Source organism: Marmota marmota, unplaced genomic scaffold, assembly GCF_001458135.2.
Source record: "Marmota marmota marmota unplaced genomic scaffold, marMar, whole genome shotgun sequence".
Lineage (NCBI taxonomy): Eukaryota > Metazoa > Chordata > Mammalia > Rodentia > Sciuridae > Marmota > Marmota marmota.
The window spans coordinates 7,454,163-7,475,851 of record NW_025999968.1 but is presented as its reverse complement, the minus strand read 5'-3'; the positions used below and the strand labels follow the sequence as shown (position 1 = coordinate 7,475,851).

The 21,689-nt window shown below is 35.9% G+C and overlaps 2 protein-coding genes across 26 annotated transcripts in view; both read left to right on the top strand.

Moving 5' to 3' along the window:
* The window catches only part of Phldb2 (pleckstrin homology like domain family B member 2), a 203,200-nt gene extending 192,537 nt beyond the window's left edge, over positions 1–10,663 (top strand). For all 25 annotated transcript variants that reach the window (XM_048803325.1, XM_048803336.1, XM_048803332.1 and 22 more), the window contains 5 exons: positions 1,411–1,501; positions 2,437–2,583; positions 4,009–4,228; positions 8,300–8,385; positions 8,893–10,663. In XM_048803325.1, the coding sequence (XP_048659282.1) occupies positions 1,411–1,501; positions 2,437–2,583; positions 4,009–4,228; positions 8,300–8,385; positions 8,893–9,033 (685 nt within the window). In that variant the 3' untranslated portion in view covers positions 9,034–10,663. The remainder of the gene's footprint in view (positions 1–1,410; positions 1,502–2,436; positions 2,584–4,008; positions 4,229–8,299; positions 8,386–8,892) is intronic.
* A 2,902-nt stretch (positions 10,664–13,565) lies between these two features.
* Positions 13,566–21,689, top strand: part of Abhd10 (abhydrolase domain containing 10, depalmitoylase) — an 11,204-nt gene continuing 3,080 nt past the window's right edge. The window contains exons 1-4 of the mRNA XM_015478533.2: positions 13,566–13,787; positions 15,951–16,134; positions 20,779–20,890; positions 21,249–21,386. Coding sequence (XP_015334019.1) covers positions 13,646–13,787; positions 15,951–16,134; positions 20,779–20,890; positions 21,249–21,386 — 576 coding nt within the window. The 5' untranslated portion in view covers positions 13,566–13,645. The remainder of the gene's footprint in view (positions 13,788–15,950; positions 16,135–20,778; positions 20,891–21,248; positions 21,387–21,689) is intronic.

Here is a 21,689-nt window from a genome sequence, read left to right as displayed (position 1 = left end):
ACCTGGTTAAACAACTGGGCCAAAGTCACTCTAAGAAGCCAGCCTTGTTGTTAAGCTTGAGAGGATCCAGTTGCTCTCTCTCTTCCAAGAGTGTGTTTTGTAATGGGGCTAACGATACTGACTTTAAGAGAAGCCATTGCCCTGTGATACTGTGGTCATTTATCTCTTCAAAAGAACTCTTAGCCCTGTATTTGAGTCATCCTAAGTTTGGTTTGATCAAAAATATAACTTAAGGATATTATACTAACAATCATCTATGACCAAGAGGGCTCAGCTTATTCATTTTTAACATGCATTGTTATAAATTCATTATTGCGTGAATGTGCACTGTCCCTTAACTCTTTCTCTAATGCTACTGTGGGATGATTGATCCTGGCAATCATTGATCCTGGCTCATACCAGGCTCTGTGCTATGAAGACACAAACATGAAAGCCTGTCTGTGCCCAAGAGAGTCTAGGAAGATGACAGGCCCTTAATGACTTCAAGGCACATAGGCACCAGGACAGCGGTGGCTCCCAGTGTACCCAGGGCTACAGAACCAGAGTAAAGAGGCTGTGGGCCAGACCATGTTCATCCTTCCCAGAAAAATTAAGGAAAATGTAAACAAGTGAAAATAAAATGTTGTGTCTCGTGTTAAACATTTCCAATTCTTTCCTTCTCTTTGAGTTCCCTGAGCTGTTCGTGTGTCATTCCCTCTGTAATGTTTTCCTTTCCTTGTTCACGTGACGTCTCTTCCAAGATGTATTTCTTTCGAAGCTCCTGAATCCCTTTGTGGATTCCTTCATTCATACACTGGGTAGATTAGTGTTCATGAAACTGGCCGCCACCCAGCTGCTGCATCTATGGACGTCATATTTTAATTTGCATCATCATTTAAGAAGTAAAACATCCAGAGGTAGAAAGACACAACAAACATCAGCTGGGGCACATATTCTGCAACTGAATAAAGTGACTTCAAGCATTAGGTGTCATTTGTGTAGAACTTTGGTGATAGTCTTATTAGGTGGACATCTGAATCATTAAACCAGTGGGAAGGCCTTCCACAGGCTATCAGTTTTAGACTTTGAAGGATATGTTTTGAAGTCACACCTGGCAAATTTGGCTTTGGTTTATTTATTTATGAGCAAAGCAGTTTACATTAGAATTATTTTGCTTGCCTAGTTTTATCCCCTAAACTGAGATAAGTCAGTGTCACCTACAATTTTCAAAGTTGAATTGATTGCCTCTTCAGAACAATGACTCGTAAGGAACCTCCTTTAAGTTGTGTATGATCGGGTTTTGTCATGCACATCCCTTGACGTGTGTGTGTGTGTGTGTGTGTGTGTGTGTGTGTATGAATGTTGTCTGTCTGTCAGAGAGACATATCACTCAGAACCAATATTCTTAAAAGGCTTCTGTGTTTGTTTCAGTGCCAGCACTTCAAATATTGCTAGAATAGAAGAAATGGAGAGGCTGTTGAAACAGGCTCATGCCGAAAAGACACGGCTGCTTGAATCCAGGGTAAGTATAATACCTAAGTGCCAGAGGTCAGTGATGTGGTAATTTGTACAGGGAACCCTGTATTCCATATCAGGAAGTACTCCTCCTTGAAGAGCCTTAATAAAGGCCGTGATGTTGGAAAAGTCACTCAGTCTTCTCAGTCTCCTTTCTAATCTGAAATGTAAAAGTGTTAGAGGGTTGGTTTCTAAGACACTTCCTGTACTGCAATTCCCATAACTTGAAGTACATATAGTGCTGATATAAACTGAAATGGAGCTTCGTAGTGTGTTTTCCTTTGATGGACACTTGATGACTTTGCCAAGGAACAGAGAAGAATGTCTGTCTTTATGCATTCTCCCTTCCTTCCCAGCTTGTGCTAACTACATGGCTGTAATATTAAAAATCCCAAGGCATTATGATTATATTTCAAGTCAGAACCCAAACTTCCTTAGGAATCCCCCTAAATGCCTCTGCATCCTGCCCAGAGGGCACCTCCTTTCCTTTTTAACTTCCCTATGTGCTTCCTTTGTGACCTTCAGCCAGGAAGCTATGGAGTAACAACAGGAATTGAAAGACCCATGACCTTCAATTAGAATACAGCCCTCCAAAGAAAGGCTAAACCCCACAACTAGCGTTGGGGGACATTTTGTGAAACTTTTTATTAAAGATGGTAGAGCTATGTCATGGATACACAATAACTGCATATAGTCACAAGCTGGATTTTCACCTAAGATCAAGACGTGTTAATTAAATTTAATGATTGCATTTCTGTGTATGAGTTTGGAAGCTATGCCTGAAGTGAGTATGGGTTGTGTTAACCTGGGTTATATATTTTAAGAGAATAAAATGCAAACCAAAAATTATCTGATAGAATTTTGTTTTAGGTATTTGTTGGAACCATCCAAGTATAACCAGTGTGTCTTAAAATAATCATTGTTCTGCATCATGATATTTAGGAACGGGAAATGGAAGCCAAAAAACGAGCTCTGGAAGAAGAAAAACGACGCCGAGAACTCCTAGAAAAACGATTGCAGGAAGAAACTAGCCAGAGGCAGAAGTTAATAGAGAAGGAAGTGAAAATAAGGGAGAAACAAAGGGCACAGGTTAGTCGGTAAATCTAAGTGAATAAGCATGGGTTGCCCCCTGGTGGTCATTCCGTAGAAGACAGCCATCCTGTGTGGGGTGCCCCTTTCTTCACCTCTCTTGAAGGCTGAAGAGCAAAATCAGATGAAAGGTGTCTGTGAGTGGGCAAAATATTTTATTTCAAAACCTCTAGGTAACTACCAATCAAATGACATTTTACTTCCATGGAACATGTTGATGGGAGAGGATATTTTCATCCACCCATTCTCCAGAGTACACTTAAAAGGAGAATATTTTTTTGAACCGCTTTGAAAAATGCCACTGCATTAGCCTCTGAAAACAAATACAATGTCAATACAAAATTCAAAGACAAAAAACATCGTTTCCCTTATTCTTGCTAGTTACTTGCAATTTGATAGTACTGCAGTTAAAGACTGTCTTTAAAGCTTTGTGTGTTCCAAGGGCTCAGTAAGTTGTGACACACGACCACAATCAAGAACCACAGAATCAAAGGCAAAATACAGAAGAAAAATACAAAGTAAAACTTGTTTATTTCACTTTGCCCTACCAAATTCTGTTTTGCAGTGAAGGTCATCCATGCCTATTTAGTATCCAGTGCCAAACCAATAATCACAATTCTACTTTAATCCAGATTATAAGTTTTTGCCTCCAAGTATATGATTACATCATCTCCCCAGGGCCAAGGGGTAGAGTTATTTAACAGGATAAAATAGAACACCATTTCATAAATATTACCTATGGTTATATTAGGTTATCTTTCTTGGTTAGATAAGCCTTTGCACTATTAGTGAAATGAAAAACATCTAATACCTCCCTTTGACCTCTGGTTCTGAATAACTTATGTTAGGTCCAGCTTTGATTTGACTTCTAACATTATTTTAGCTTCACTTTTCAAAACATACATTTTTTTTCCTTCAATTTCTTTCCAAGTGTAGATAAGCTGACATTTATAATTTAGGAAGATCTCTGGGGGTTGTACTTATTAAATAGTGTTCAACCAGTCATGCCATGACTGGAATTACTTAAGGAGAACTATTGTTCAGGTTGTGGCAGGGAGAATGGAAATCTTCCCATGGAGGAATCTTCATTTGCAGAGAACAACCCAAATAGCTTTATGCTTCATTTCCCTGTGTTTGTTAGGAGCTAAGTACCTCTTTTAAGCTAAAATAAATGACATTTTTCCATTCTCCCATCTGCCCACCTCAGGGAATAGGATTTATTGGTCTGAGTTTACCTACCCTTTCCATATGCTCAAAATAATATCCACTACTCAGTCTCCAAATGATAAGCATTTTATCCTAAGCTCTCATAATGATATGGGTACTTTAAAGCTTAGACTTTCACTTAGTTTCTGCTTCTCAACATCTATAACCTAATGAAAAAAATACTTAGCCTTATTTGGAATGAGTTTCGTTCTTTTTCAGGCTCGTCCTTTGACACGTTATCTACCTGTCCGGAAGGAAGACTTTGATTTGCGGAGCCACGTAGAAACTGCTGGCCACAATATTGATACCTGTTATCACGTATCCATCACAGAGAAGACCTGTCGAGGATTCCTTATCAAAATGGGTGGAAAAATTAAAACTTGGAAAAAACGTTGGTTTGTTTTTGATCGGAATAAGAGAACATTTTCTTATTATGCAGGTGGGTGATAAAAAAAACTTGAAGTGATATATTCAAAGAATATAGAAAATATTCTATATTTTGTTAAAGAGGAAAGGCAATTGAGAGTCAGTATAAACAGGTTGGTAAGTAATAAGAGTAATGGAAACATTAGCTTGGAGGATGTACCGTATTTTATATTTAGATTGTATAGTTCAATGTGGTATGAATTTCCTTTTCTCAAATAATAAAAATATTATTAACAAAGTGTGAATCAGTCCATTCCAGTTCTGCAATAAACTGCAACCCAAACACATATTAAGTGGAATTTATACTTTTAACATTAAAATATTGGCCTTTGAACCACAAGGCCAGAAAAAAAGTTTCTTCTTATTTATTTATTTATTGCCATATATCTTATTTAACACATACAATTAAGCAGCCCTAGCTGACAGTCATTCAGCTAATGTTTACAAACTAATATGATCTTTTAAGTACAGAGAGTAAAGCTCCTCTGTGACCTAGTGAATAAGTCAATCCATAAAGCATTTTTGGACTCTCACTTGCTGGATTATAAGAGATGTATTCTACTGAATCGTATATAAATACAAAAATATTAGTATTACTGGCCTACTTATATACTTATTAATATAACTGGCCTCTTATTTACTCTTAGATCATATGTGAAGTATGTACAATTATTAGCAAAAGTCTAGCTGTACTCTCTTTCCAGCTGCTGAGGAGGACAGGTATCTTACCAGATATTATGCTTTGGAGTGACAGTATCAGCCTTCATGAGCATCTCTAGGAGTTGTTGTAAATTGTGTTAGTGTAATAAATGTAAAACTTCCAGGTGCCAAGGTGCATACCTATGATCCCAGCAGGTTGGAAGGCTAAGGAAGGAGGATCACAAGTTTGAGGCCAGCCTCAGCAACTTAGCATGGTCCTGTCTCAAAAAAAAAAAAAAAAAAGGGGTGGGGGGGGAGAAAAAAGAAAAAATGTAAAACAACAGTTCAGCCATCTAAGCCAACCAGTGAGTGCAGGTTACTGAATGTAAGGAGGAGTGTGAAAACCCACCACCCTTCAATTCAGTGAAGGATACACTGGCTAGAGAGCCCTAGAATTGGGGTGGAAATGGGCAGGAGTGCATGCCTTTCAGGAAGAGGCTTCCTTGGGTGGGGTCCAGCTACTTCAGAAGTCAGTGGTTGAAGAACATGGCCTGTCCCTGGGAGGTGCCTGCTTTGCCTCCCCAGGGCTTTCTGACCTTGGGTTTTATAAAAATCCAGAGCAGCTCTCTTCAGTTAGTGCAGTAGAAAAGATGCCTATTTAATAAGAAATCCCAGCTCTTGTTGGCAAAAATGCACAAACAAAATTTTGCAGCATGCTAGACAACCTCACCCAGAATTTTCCAAAAATAAAACTTTAAAAGAACTTCAAAGACATTTCCCTCTCCCATACTCCTCTTCTTTGTCAACTTTATTTTATTTTTTCATTCAGCAGCCAGGTGACTGGCTCAGTCCCCAGGCCAACTTCTCAAACTTGTATCCTTCTGATCCATGTAAAGGGTTAAAAGTAATTAAAATGTAATTAAATATATTAAGTTTATTTTCTAGGGAATTTCTCTGGGCCACTATTTTTTATTTTAAAACTTGTATCCTTCTGATCCAAATCAAAACTTTTGGTGATTGTTTTTCAGTTTTTTAAAAATATCCAAAGCTTTCTGGTATATGAAAGACTACTCAGAATGCTAATACATCAAACAGATAAAACTCCATTTCATCAGCTTTCTAATACTTACATAAGATGTAAATGACCAGTGAGACCTAGTAGGACAAATGCTGCCCAGTAGGCTCTGTTCATAGCCATCACCATCAGCTTTGTCCACACCCAACCACATTCATACCTCTACCAGATCCCCTTGCCAAACACCAACAAGCACAGGCTTAGAGCAGTCCTTATCTAGTCCCCCAGATGGCTGCTTAGGCTGGACCTGACCCCACAGGAGCAGTGCCCTTCAGCTTGTCCCCGCGTGACCTTGCATGCCTGAAGAAGCTGCAAGTGTGAGTGCTGAAGGCTGAAGTCCCAGCTCTCCATTATTCATGATCCTGCCTTTGTCCTTGGCCTCCTGTACCTTAAAACAGAGAGTCTAGAAAGAAAGCTGAAGCACAGAAAAAAAATGTCTGAAAATTGAGGGAATAGTGCTGTTGAGAGAGAAAGAATAACAGCATTTGCTGGTCCATGTACAGTAGCACCATTGATCTTCTTGCCCTCCATGTGGTTGAGAGGCTTCTGTTCTGAAGAGGGCTTTCCCACAGAGGAAGTGCCCTACAAACAGAAGTTTTTATTCCTTAGTTTTCTGTCTGCTTGAAACACTGACAAGATGTACTTTTATCTCCAGATTGTATTTTGTATCTGTTTTGAGAAAATAAAGTATCACTGTATTCCCATGGATTGTTGCAGGAGCCTTTCCGTGGTAAATGTTTGAGGGACACATTGACCTTCTCTTTCATTCAAACTGACTGAAATCCACTGAACATGAGTATTAATAAAAACAGTATTTCCCAAGGAAGAGCAAAACACAAAGATATAGTCCATTATCAAATAGTTCTGGGTTCAATGTAATTAAATATATTAAGTTTATTTTCTGGGGAATTTCTCTGGGTCACTATTTTTTAAGATGAGTTTTTTTGTTGTTGTTGTTGTTTCTTTTTTATTATTATTGGGGAGAAGATGCACTTATCTAGTAAAAAAAATTCAAAATAAAATAAAATCTATATAATGAAATAAAATCTCTTTTCCATCATAGGTATCCTGATCTTCTGTCACTGTTAAGTCTGAAATATTCTTTCAAATTTTCTGTCTTTGTTTTTTTAAAACATATTTTTAGCTGTATATGGACACAGTGCCTGATTTATTTGTTTTTGATGTGGTGCTGAAGATTGTACCCAGTGCCTCATACCTGCTAGAGAAGCACTCTACCACTGAGCAACAACCCCAGCCCCTGTCCTTGTTTTTTATATGCTTTGTTATGTGTATATATTCTTTTTTCTTCTGTGCCTTTTGGTAACAAATTATTCACTTTGTTCATGCCCTATTTCACATAAAAGTATGTCAAGAGTGCTTTCCTGTCCCTATACACAAAGGCTGCAGTGGTTTTAGTGGCTATATAGATTCCATTGTGTGGCTGGCCTATAATTAAATCAGTACCTTATTAAATCTCAATCAGATGTCCTGTAGCCAGTGTGCCATAACAAAGTAGATGTTATACAATAAAGTTTTAAGGTAGAATTAGTGAGTAACAGGATTTTTGCATTTTTAATTGTGTTTGTCTACCAGTTGCCATCCAAAAGGGACTGTCTCAATTGTATTTCCACCAACTGGGTGTGACAGTCTCTTTCCTTGCCTCCTGACCCATGCTTTTAAAATTCTTTAATAGGCTCACTTGCATTGTGATCTTTGTAGAGTTCAAATTATAAAATATTTCAAGAACTTAATAAATCACAGAATGGTGCTGTTCATTGGAGCCTTTTGTTGTTTTGTATTTTGTTTTTATGATTAAATCTAAAAAAATCTTTGGAAACAAGTTAAAAATGTTGCATTGAAAGGATAATAAATTATTGATGAGAAACTCTGTTCAAAATAAGAAAAAAATGAAACATGTTGGACAAGTTTGATAAAGATATAAGTAGAATATTATTTAAATTATAAATAAAAACACTCAAAAATTTCACTATAACAAATCTGCATATTAATATTTCCATTATGAAGATGTTGGAGAATGTGGGGAAAATTTTGTATGGGTTTCAATAATGTTTCTACTTTGTGTGCTCATCTAATAGTCAGTAGTTCTGGTTGTTTTGACTGCTAATTTGCTGAAGAGCCTTGAACCAAGTCATTGAGCTTCTTTGGCTTGGAACTGGGAATTTCATGGGTTTTGGTGGTGATAGTTATTATTATTATTATTCCTTCATAAATAACAGGCCAATGCACTAGCCCAGGTTATCTTAATAAATCTTAGATAATTCAAATGGTAGGTAAATAAGTTAGTGGTGATAATTATGAGTTTACCATTTTTCCTGTCCATCAGTGGTGATACTCAATCTGTCTTTTCAGACAAGCATGAAGCTAAATTAAAAGGAGTAATATACTTTCAAGCCATTGAAGAAGTATATTATGATCACCTTAAGAATGCTAATAAGGTAAGCATCAGTTTTCTAAATTCATACAATTTGAATGCATAATTAATCTGGGAAAAGATATTTTTGGATTTTAAGCAATTTACTTGTTCCAGAATAACAAATAGATATGATCAGAATGGTGCTGGAAAATTAACATTAAAATAAGTAGGATATTTCTTTTTGAAAGGGAAAGAAGTTATGAGGGGAATGGTGATTTAATAAGATCTTAATAGAGCTAAGAATACCAGCCACCACTTATTATGTACCTCTTACCAGCTAGGTACCATGCTTTATAAACTAATCACTAGTAATTAGCTCTGTGTGAGATATCATGTGCGGAAAGACCAGAAAGATGGTCAATCCTGAGAAAGGCATTGGGAGTTGGCATGGGAGTTATAGTTAATTAAAAATATAAATTTCTATAAGGAGTAACATTTAAAGAGGAAGAACCCTTCACATATGTCTTTGTACTTACTGTTATAACTTCAAGATGCTTATTTGACATTCTTTTTTATTTTTGGAATTTAGAGCCCTAATCCATTACTCACCTTTAGTGTCAAGACGCATGACAGAATCTATTATATGGTGGCCCCATCACCCGAAGCCATGCGGATCTGGATGGATGTGATAGTTACCGGGGCAGAAGGATACACTCACTTCTTGTTGTAGTGAATAGAAGAAATCGTCCACTTCAGGGCAGACTGCAATAATCCCATACAAGAATGAAGCCATATGCAATCTCAGATGGAATGACCTGACACACCCCTCCTTTAACTGTACACGCTCAGAACTCTTTTCTTATTGGGAAGTCTTTTGTAAAGAGAAAGAAGAAGCTTAATTCAAAGTTTGATCATACATAGCAAAAGAATTAAAGTTCCTGTGAGAAACACTATTTTGATAAATATCACATATGAACATTTCATATGAATTATTTTTATCAATTGTTGGTTTTGGTGAAATGAATAACAGTTTACAAAATGTCTGTATATATGTACTTGGAAATATGGAATTATTTTAGCATCCAAATCATTGCCATTGACATTACTGGTAATCAACTGACTTTTTTAAAAAACAGCATTTTATAAATACAAGCAAATAAGGGCTTGGAGGAGAATGTCCTTTAAGAATTTTGCCTTAATTTTTAAGTACTGCACCAAAACCAAAGACTTGGCATGACTTCTATTTAACAGTAGTAGTTTCAAGTAGTGAACTGCACTTGGTGTTGCTCTATATTTTAAAATGATATTTTGATGCCATTAAGTGCCGTGGAAATTGACATTGCAATGTCATCATCAGTATAAGCTATGGAACATATATAGTAAGCCATTTATTATAAAAGAAGAAAAAAAAGCTGTGTGTTTCAGAAAAAAAAAAAAAGCTCCTGTAGACAACAGACATTCTCTCATATTGGACAATTTTAAATAAAGAGAACATTTGATGTTAGGAACTTATTTTGCTGAAGATTTCTCCATTCCTGATGCTGAGAGTAAAGGCAACCAGTAGCATATTTTCTTTATAGATTGTTATGGAGCATACTTGTTAACTGCAGCCTCTCATGACTTAACTCTGAAATCATAGCTCTGTTTTCACCAAAGAACAGAATAATTAAAATACCTATTTTACAGAAATGGTGTAGTTCTATAAAAACGCAAGCAAAGTTCACTTAACATTCTCTATAATAGTTTATTATGTATTTCTTTTACTTAGCTTTTGTTTTTTTGGAGTTAAATTAATTTTTGTTGAATTAAATGACTTCAGGCAAGTCTCTTTTATAATGGTTTTTCGGATGCCATTTAATCTAGTTTTTCATGTTTTGTGTGTTTGTAAGTATGAATGTACTCTTTCCCAAACATGGCAAATAAATAGAAGTAGAAAACAATGACATAACTTACAAAGGGGAAATGACTAGCTTAGAAGTGTCTATAAAATCCGTCAGGCCTGATTGGGTACAATTTTCTTTTTTATTTTGCAATGTAGTCTGTATACATATGTACCTGTTGCCAATAATAAGATTTTGCAACTGGATGACACAAGATTTTACTTGAACAATGAAGGACAAAAATCATGATTGTATTTTTAAAATCTGATTTTACAGAGATCACCTTTAAACTGATTAATGATCTAAGAGATTGAAATGCAACTGTTGAGATTTTTTTGGTTAATATAAGGACAAAACTTTCCTGTACTGTATTATCTCCATAGGACTGTAAGGGTATTCTAATCAATTTGCATGATTTAAACCTTTTAAATTTATGTGTTAAATGTATTGAGTTTGGATTAAAATGTTGACCTGATTTCACATTTGAAAGTAAACTCTTCTCTGATTAAGAAGTTACCTATCTGCAACATGATGGGAGATTGATTAATCAGCAAAAATCAATTGTAGAATCCACATAAAGATTGTTGTGTGCTAACATTATGATTTTTAGCTTGAAAACTAATAATTAGAAGGATCTCTGGCCACATTACTATTGCTTACAAAATGAGATGAAACTTAAAAACTCTGACATCTTATTGTCTTTTCGAATGAAGGCAGTAATAACTGTGGATTTCCAGGACTATGTTTACTTATCTTTCTATCCAACAAGAAAAAAATGCAAATGTGAAGGAAAGCTTTGGGATTTTACTTGATGAGTACTTCATTTGTCCCTCTAAATTAAGATAGCAGATTTCTGAAAGAGAAACTGCCCTCAACAATATGTTCTTTCACACTGTTGTTAATGAAGGCAACATTGACAGTAGATGGCCAGAATGAAAACAAGTTGGTCAATATCTGCCGCAGTCTGGCTGGGCACAAAATCACCAGCCACCACACACCTTGTAGATTCAAACAGCAACTCTTTATTCTCGAACTGTCACTGGCACTTTACACACATGTTCTGGGCAAATCCACAATCTGGGCAAAATCCACCGGGCTCTGAATCCCAAATACTCTCTGAATCCCGCGAGAACTCAACGAACTCAACGGGAACTCAAGGAGTGGGCACGCCTGAGGCAGCAGGATACGCCCTATTCCCAGCAGGGTACACCTTAAACCTCGATCCGCCCTGGTCCTTGAGCAAGGTCACCTTACATGCAATGTCACTGCAAATGACCTGGGTCATGCCATGCGTCATACCTACTTGGCAATGGCTCTCAGCAAATATCAAGTCCATCACTGTCAGGAAAAGTATTTACACTTGTCTTAAGCCACAAATGTTCCTGAATTGCTAGGTTAGGATGAACAAAGAAAATGATTAATGGGTTTGCGTTTTCTGTGCAGCATTTTTCAGAGTATGAATATTGCCACTAGTTTGCTGCACATAAAATACCAAAAGACCTGAAAAAATAAAGGAGAAAGAAGGAAGAGGAATCATTGGAAACATTTGCAATTATCCAAAAACAAAAAAGAGAAGTGTTTTGTTGTTAAAATACTCGGGATGGTGAAGTGACATTCCTTGGGTATCACCTTGTAATTCAGTCCCTTTGTAGCCTAATGGAAAACTAGCAAAATAGCTCAATATCTTGTGGCATATGTCCTGAAGTTAAGTCCTTACTCTATGTCCTTCCTATTTGGGAGATATTACAACTGTTTTTTTAGTTGTAAAAGGACAGAATACCTTTATTTGTTTATTTTTATGTGGTGCTGAGGACCAAACCCAGTGCCTCACACATGCTAGGAAAGCACTCTGCCACTGAGCTACGGCTCCAACCCCGACATTATACCTTTTAAGAAAGAGATCTATTCAGTCTCTATTTATCCAACTTTTCCAGTTTGTTCTAATCTAACAGGACAGGTTCTTAAGACCCCAAAGACATGCTGGATTTACTATATACAACATTTGCCTTTAGCTCTGGTACCAGTCATTTCTCCAAATTTTATAACTAAAAATAGTCAAGTGGTTTCACCTCAAAGCATTACACCAGCTAAGTGACTTTTAAGCAGAAAAATATTAGAGAAGGCCTTATTGGTTGATACCTGTGGCCCTCAGGAATTACTTTGAAGGATGTCAGAATTTTAGTCCACACTTGTATAATTTATCCAACTATTTTTCTATTGTCCATTCATTTTTTCCCTTGTCTGTTTCCAAGAAATGGTGCTGTAGTAAATAGCATGCATCACAATGGACTTGTGTTTCTTGTTTTCAATAAGGTACTCACAAATGGGAGGGCACTGGGCCAAAGGGCATTGAAAATAATGCTTATTTTAAATTGTATTAAATGTGGCCAGATTACTTGACAAGATTTTAGCATTTCACCCACCCAGCAACAATACATAAATGATAGTTTCCATCATCTTTGCAAATAGTTGCCCTTTTAAAATTTCTGCCACTCTGATGGGGTGGAAAAAATGGTATGTTATTTTTTAAATTCACATTTTTTCAATTAGACATCATGTTTATTTACATAAACTGCCTATTCATAGCTGTTGGTCAATTTATTGAAATTGTTTTTCTTATTTCTAAGAGTAAACTGAGTACAATCAATGTATCTATGCTGTAAAGCCTAGTTTTTTCCTAAGTTCTCATTGGACTTAATGTATCTTTTGCCATTAAAAATGTCTAAATTCATATACAATCAAATGTATTTTTCTGTATAATTTGGGGTTTTCAAATATTAATTTTAAAATTCCCTTCTATTCCTGGATTATAAAATATTCTACTAAAAATTATCTACTCTTCTAAATACTATTCTTCTATTTAGATGATTTAATCTGCTGACGTTATTCTTCCATATAGGAAGAAGCGGGGGTCAAGATAATTCAATCATTCAGCAGGCACGTGAAAAACTAGAACAAAAACTATGAGTTGAAAATGGGCAAGGGAACCAGAAGATGTCTGATTTCACATCAGAGATTTACACATCAGGATTAAGGTCACATCTTGGAGGCGTTTTCGGTAGAGGTGAAAACTGTCAGGAAGTCACGGGAACTTGGGATGCAGCAAGCCTTTTGGTTCCTCTCCCAAAGGTCCTCCGGACCATAAGAGGGTTTCCTATCTAGAAACTCCGGATATGGTTCCTCTCCGAGCTTTCAGCAGCCAGCTGAGAAGGCAGCTTCTCGAGGTCACTCAAAGTATTCCAAACTGTTAGAGGCAAATTTCCCTAAAGAAGAAACAACAATGCAGTAGAAAGAATGGGATGCGCGACGGATACTCTACGCATGCGCGCTCTTCCGAGCGGAAAAAGCTGAGCAGCAAGGTTTAGCAAGTTCCGCCTTCCAGTGAGCTGGGCATGCGCAGCCTGGGAGCTCTGCGTGTTGCGTCTCTCTAGAACCCGGCTGGGCGCAGGGACAGCTGGGAAGATGGCGGCTGTGGGCTTGACGGCTGTGGCTGCCTGGGTACCCTGTCGGAGCTGGGGCTGGGCAGCCGTCTCCTTTGGCCCACACCGTGGCCTCAGCGCGTTACTTCCACGGAAGCCCCAGCGGGCGCCCCGGTGGCTCCCAGGTTAGTGTCCGAAAGGCGGGAGTAAGCTGCGTTCCTTCGAACGCGAACACTCGGCGTTCGGTCATTTCCTGTGCAATGCATTTTTGGCGCTCTGTTCAAAAGCGCCTTTTCTTAGCACTCCAGGCGCTTCGTACATTTCTGGTGGAGACTGTGAGGAGAGCCCTGCTGGAGCCCTGGGGTATTCTTGGAAGCCCGGGTCCTTGCTGGCCTTTTACTCCCTGCAGTTTCAGGAGCTTCTGCCCTCTACTTGCCTGCTTTTTCTGCATGCACTTGGTTATTACTCGCTTTGGGGGCTTTACGATTCCCACTTGAATCTAATGTATGAAATATGATATGTCAAGAGCTTTGTAATGTTTTGAACAACCAATAAAAAAAATAAAATACTTAGACCTGCCCTCCCATGACTTGAAACTTAAAATATGAGGCATGTTCTTTTTAAAAGTGTAGCTGCCACTCTTTAATCCTAATTTTGTAGTGTTGTTTTCTTGATGCTCCCACTCAGTGAGGGAGCCATAATTATTACAAAGGGAACACGTTTTTGGATCAAACATCAGAGACTCTCATACACACACACACACACACACACACACACACAAAAGTCTTGTTGAATTTTGTCCTTTGTCTTTTCACACCCTTATCACATAAGCTGTCAGATGCTTGGTATCTAGGATAGTAATTAATTGGTCATTGTAGAGAGCTTTTGTTTCTAATTTTAAAAGTTAAACTTACATAGTAAATTTAACTTTAATTATACACAACGAAAAGCATGTGTTATGTATAAGTACTAGCCAAGTATAGAATGTCCGTTCATTAAGCTCATTAAGGGTATACTCTTCTGTTTAGTAAATACTTTTTGAACATTTATGTACCTAGCTTTCAGCTAATCCTTATTGTACAAAAATGATTAATGGATATGATGTTAAGAATATATTCACTTTAAATAAATTATAATTGTCTTGAGGAAATTCTTGTGTTGGATGTAATAACGGGAAGATGAGAGAAAGGAGTTTTTTGAGTGCTTAACTGAGGAAATGGAAGATGACAATTATTGCTGATACAATTGCTGACCAACAGCTGGCCCAGTTTTTTACCAAAGGTTTTAAATTGGGCATATTTCTCTATACATTGAAACTTTGAAACAGGCTTATATGTAAAAGGGAAAGCATTAAAGCCTTCAAATAAGTTTTTTTAAAAAATAAGCATAACAAATCCAAAATGGGGAAAATTTTCACAGCATATATGGAGGGAACTGAGAGGTTTTCCCTAGCTGCAAGAAAGTGGCAGAAGCTCCATTTAATGTAAAAGAAATTGGTTAATGGGGTGGGGGAGGACCCCACATTATAAGGAAGTACACAAATGTAATGGCTTTGGAGGGAGAAAGAGGGGTGTGTGTTAAATACTATATCTTTTGATCTTTTTAATCAAATATTGATTTATTCTAGGGAAAACGTTTTTTAAAGAATGAAATGAACTGACTTTGTAAAGTTCACCATTTGTGCTGCTCTAATTAAATTATTCTAATACCTGTGTGTATCATTCATGAAAAGCCAAACCAACACAAATAAACAAAATGATTGCAGAATCCTATGAGAAATCTTTCCAAAAATATTTGCAATTCAAGGTTATTTGTAAAGGAACTGCTTTTAAACCCCCTGCAGCCAATATAAAATTATGATCATCTGTTATCATTTCAGGGTGGAACATGTGAGTGGGAGTCATCAGTGAAAGGAGTGCAACACTTCCCCTTTGAAACAATTTCTCAAAGAGTAGAGGATGTGAAACTCCTCAAACAATAAAAAAGATGACAAAATCTCCAAAGAGAGGGTTTTAACTAGTATAGTTAATGTTCATCAACACTGTTGAGGATAGGTTATGTAGCAGCAATAGGAAAATGGTTTTTGATGTATCTCTTTTATTTAGTTGAAATTTCTACTTCATTGTGTAATTTGGAAGATTGGACCTTGAAGTTACTGGTTTTGACACAGTTTTAAAACAAAGATGCCTTGACTAATGAATTTAGTACTTGTTAATTTAGTCTGTTTTTTCCCTATCAAAATGAAATGGTATTTAATATCAATGAGTTAAGAAAGGTAAAGTTTTACATATGATTTTCAAAAAAATGTACATAGAAATTATAATTTATGTTTTTTGTACTTTGTTTAGTTTGCAGACAAAAGACATCAGTCTCTTTCCTTAATCGACAAGACCTCCCCAAACTGGCTTATAAGAGGCTAAAAGGCAAAAGTCCAGGAATTATCTTCATCCCTGGCTGTCGTTCTGATATGAATGGTACAAAAGCAATGGCAATTGAGGAGTTTTGCAAATCTCTAGGTCACGCCTGTATAAGGTAGGAACAAAACATTTCAGAGAACATTGGTATCATTTAGCATGGTGGTGGAGAATTACTTCTGCTGTAACCAATTGAAGTAAATGCCAGCACTTTTCTAGATTAATTTATTTTAATGGTCTGTAAACTTTCATCTTGTGATTTAGGGTGACTGTAAAAGCAACCTTTAAAGACCTTTTTAAAAGGTCTTTGTGCTGACTGACAATAGTGGTAGGAAAGGATATGTGACAAAAACAGATATATTAGTTGGCTTTCTTGTAATCTCTTTTAATTTTATTGTGGCTTTCCCCTGGAGACACAAGGATTTATTTGACCACTGTTTATTGCCTTCTAAAATGTGTATTTAGGGATGAGGTTGTAGCTTAGTTGCAAAAGAGTGTTTATACTTCAGTGTGAACCCATGTTAGATCTCCAGCATCACACACATAAACACAAAGTAACTAAAAGTAATTTATGTACTTAAAAGTATTGTAAAATTAGTGTTCTATGATTCACATTTTTGCTGAGTTTTCTCTTTTTTTTCAGTCCTTGAATCTTTATAAGCATAAATAGGGATTGGTGATGTTTAACTGAAGATTAATTTTACATTTCCTAATTTTTCGCACCAGCAATTATATTAATAAAATAATTTGTTCACTTTGTTGTCAAGTTTATCTGTAACAGTCACTTACTTATTATCTAATTTAATAACAGAGTATGGTTTAGTCAAAAGAGCATTAGCCTGGAATTCAAGAATTTGGAGTTCTAGAGTAAATTCTTTCAATAATGGTGACAGACAAGTCAGTCAATAAACACAACCAAATTTTGTCAAAACAAGGAGGTTAAGTTAAATATAATTTCTGAGGGTTTTTTTTTTTTTTTATTTAGCACTAACTGCCCAAAAAAATCTATTCACCTAAGTTTTTAAAGTAATTTTACTAATATTCAGTAGTTCTATAAAATATAGCTAGATATTCTCTGTTCAACCTATTAGCAGAATTTATATAAATTATATGGATTTAGTCTTTTTCCCTCCCAGCAATTTATCAGAATTATTTTCATGGTCAGAGCTCTTTAAAATCTCTTCCAACTTAACTGTTATTCTGAAGACAAGTATTTTTTTGAAAATAGTCTCTAGCATTATACTGGGTGCTGAATAATAAGAATTATAAAACATTGTACTTGTCCTTAAGATTCTTTCAATCAGGGTGGAGACAATTCAGATAGGAAATTAGGCAGAAATACTCATCAGAATGTGATTGTCAAAAGAGCAACATACTGGGGTTGGAGTTATGGCTCAGAGGTAGAGTGCTCACCTACCATGAGTGAGGTACCAGGTTCGATCCTCAGCACCGCATAAAAATAAAATATTGTGTCCTCCTATAACTAAAAATAAATGTTTAAAAAAAGAGCAACATACTTAGTTATGTAAGGTGAGAGAAAACTGAAGATTGAAGTGGATAGAAAAGACCTCATAAAGGAGCACTGAAAAGTAGTTAAGATTTAAATAAGAGGGAAGTTCTGTCCAGGGAGGGAGGCTGCCCTTAGCAGAATATCATATCACAAATATTGCTATTACTATTTCTTGACGCCCACCCAAATTTGAATTAACAAATCACCTTTTTACTGATTCTTAAATTTCAGCTGTGCCTGTGAGAACTATAACCTGTTCCTCTCTCTAAGACATACTGTGAATTTTCTGTATTTTGGATGGTATACTAATATAAATTATACCTTGATTGATGATGGAACAATAACTATAAAGTATAGCCCACTTGCTAAAATTTTTAATTTGATCAGATTTTTTTTATTTGACCTTATCAAACTTCATTACAGTAGAGTCATTATTAACTATTGATTGCATTTTAGTTTACTACAAGAAATTTTATCCTCAATTTACATATTTTTCCTAATTTCTCAATTTACTTTTTTTGTAATTCTCACTATAAAATTTAGATGTTAAGATGAAGTGATTAGTTTATTAGATAAGAAATGGTACATATGGCCATGTGAAAATGGTTTCATAATGTCTTATCACATTGCATGTAAAGTAAAATTGCGTCAGAATTCAAGGAAACACACACACATATATACACACACATATATATATACATACACACACATATATACACACACACACAGTCACACATGCAGCTCAGGCTAGCATTCTCATAATTATTTCTAGTGGTATTTTTAATTTGGGCCTATGCCCCTGAAAAATTGAAGCTGCTAGAACAAAGTTATATTGCTGTTGAAAAGTCTTAAAAATAACTAGGCTCAGTGGCACATACCTGTAATCCCAGTGACTCAGGAAGCTAAGGCAGGAAGATCTCAGGTACCAGAAAAAAAAAATGTTTTAAAAATACTAAATTGTTTGAATTAGTATCCTTTGTCTCTGGATTAAGATGCAGCAAGAGGGAGCTATATATTTTTTATTTGTAACTTATTAGCATCACTAAATGTATTAATGCATATTTTACAGCTTCAAAGTTTATGGCCACCCTGCACCAAGCAAGTCTTTCAGCATCATTCAGATGGTCATTTTTAGCAATAAAGTATTTTTTAATCAAGTTATGTACTTTCTTTTAGACATACTGCTATTGCATACTTAATTGACCACCATATAATATAAGCCTAACTTTTATATGCACTGGGAAGCCAAAAAGTTGTGTGACTCTCTTTATTGTAATATTCTTTTTATTATGGTGGTGGGGAGCTGAACCTGCAGTATCTCTGAGGTATGCTTATATTTTTTTCATAAAGGAGCTTCACAAGTATTTTGCATCCTCTCCATATATTTGGAAGGTAGTTGTAAAAGATGCAGCATATAATGATACCGCATTGCCCACCAAGGAGGGAAGAAAGGAAATCCAGTGCACTCTTCTCCTTAGTTGATCTTCTGGGTACCCTGGATTGATGAAGGAACAATAACTATGTTTTAGATTATAGTAACAGCCTTGTTCAGATTTCCCAAAGATATGAAGTCATTTAATTTCAAATCTAAAGAAAATGTAAATTTCTGTTTCTTTGTTTGGGCACCTGGGGATTGAACTCAGAGCCACTTGACTACTGAGGTACATCCCCAGTCCTATTTTGTATTTTTTTAAGAGACAGGGTCTCACTGAGTTGTTTAGCACCTTGTCTTTGCTGGGGCTGGCTTTGAACCTGCAATCCTCCTGCCTCAGCCTCCTGAGCTGCTGGGATTTCAAGTGTGCACCACCGCACCCAGCTTTCTTCTTCTTTTTATCACTTAAAAATAAAATTAATAATAAAATAATTTCATATACTCTAACAACAAAGATTCACTAGTTTTCACTAGATTTTCAGAATCAGAAAAGCAAGAAAACTTTGATATTTGAATAAAGTAATTTTTCTTTTTCCTTCCAGTTTTATTCATTTAGTAGATGTTGTTAACTTCAGTGAGGTGTCTCTATTGAAGGAATGCAGAGAGAAAAACAAGTCTATATGATGTGACTTAAAGAACAGCTAGGAGTTTGGGCAGGGAAAGAAGGCTTTGTAAACAGTAGAACAGCATGCAAAGACTCAGAGTTATGAAAGGACTTGTCTGGGAAATGGGAGTTTAATATGACTGGGGTTTAGGATAATCTGTGGGCATGGTATTGATACTTCATGATTTATTGAATTGGGACCTGAAGGGAGAATTAAAATTTACAGATCATATAAACTGCCCCTGGATACCTAGAAAGTTACAAGGAGAAATGTATAGGTTCATAATGATGAATTTGATTCTGATCTCCTTCCTAACCATTAATTCAGCAAATATGTATTGAACATTTACCACTTACAAAGTACTGATCTAGACACTGAGAAAGCAGGAGTAAACAAAACAAACTGGGCCCATTTGAACCCTCCATTCCAGTGTGGAAGACAGGCCACAAATCAATGATCAAGGGTCTTATCTGTCAAGTATAAGTGCTATGAAGAAAATAAAACAGTAAGGAAATACAGAATGATGAAAGAAGCATAATTTTAATGATTGAACAGCCAGAGAAAATTTTCCTGGGGGTATAATATTAGAGCCAGAGGCCTGAATGAAGTGAGAGAGCAACCTGATGGATATCTGGAGAGAGAATATACCATGTAGAAAGGAAAGCTGATGAGGCAGGGAAGTGGATGTTGTGTTCCTTGAATTCAGTAAAGGAAGAGAGGATACAGCTGGGAGGGAGGGAAAAAAAACAGTAAGAAATAAGATTTCTAATTTAAAAAAAAAAAAAAACTCTAATCGAAAATTGGTCAGGGTCCAAAATATGGTATGGACTTTGCGTTTTATTGAAGATTATAGAAAGCCTTTGGAGGGTTTGTGTAAGACCTGTATTTGTTTAAAAATGGTCACTCTGATTCTTTGTGGAGAATAGAATATGCAAGTGGAAAATAGAAACCAGGAGATTTATGGAAAGATTTTTTTATTAGTCCATTTAAAAGGTGATAATGAGTTGGGCCAGCTGTGGAGCAGGTGAGGAAGTGATTGGAAGTGGAAGATATTTGAAGGTTAAGCCAATACAATTTGCTAAAATATTTATACTATGATTTTTCACTATATTTTTGGTATTTTAATAACAACAACGAATGTACCATCTTCAAAATTAAAGAAGCAGATAACAGAGATACATAAACATTAGGTGTAAATGTATATTTTTTTTTCAGGTTTGATTACTCAGGAGTTGGAAGTTCAGATGGCAAACCAGAAGAATGCACAGTGGGGAAATGGAGAAAAGATGTTCTTTCTATAATTGATGAATTAGCTGAAGGACCACAGGTGACTGTTTTTATTAAAGATGATAATTATAAATTATAGTCTCATGATAGATATGAACATTTAATATTTTAAATGTTTAACAATGTTTTATGAACAATTTTGATTTAACATTTTCTATCATTTTTAACTTTCTAATAAAAAAAATAACAATTTACTTTTCATTGTATGAATTTTATTTTCAAAATTTTTGCCTAATATTTTTACAGAGTTAATTATAATTGAATTTTACTTTGTGCCAAACATTAAAAGTCTGGTAGCTACGTGTATATAGAAGAAAAAAGTACATATATTTATATTAAACTACTTACTTCCCTTACAAACATTCCTCTCTAAAATGGTAATATAATTTTATTCTTAGGTACTTGTTGGATCTAGCCTTGGTGGATGGCTTATGCTTCATGCTGCAATTGCACGGCCAGATAAGGTCGTGGCTCTTATTGGTGTAGCTACAGCTGCAGATAGCCTAGTGACACAGTTTAATCAGCTTCCTGTTGAGGTAAGTCACAGGTCACTTTGGTAAACCCAGAGGTATACCTCCTATCATTCTTCTGATTTATCTTTTTTTGAATATTGGTTTATGTATCATCTGTCACTTGACATCATGTTGGCTCATCTTTTATCTTACCTGCTTTTTTTGTACGGTCTCTTTACAAAGTTTGTTTGGTCTCTTACTTAAGGTTTCCTTTACAGTTCCTTTCAAGTCATTCTTCCAAATATTTGAGCCATATTAATAATAAAATCATACTTTGTGATTTATTTTTTACGAAGACTTTCTTTGCTTTTTTTTTTTTTTTTTTTT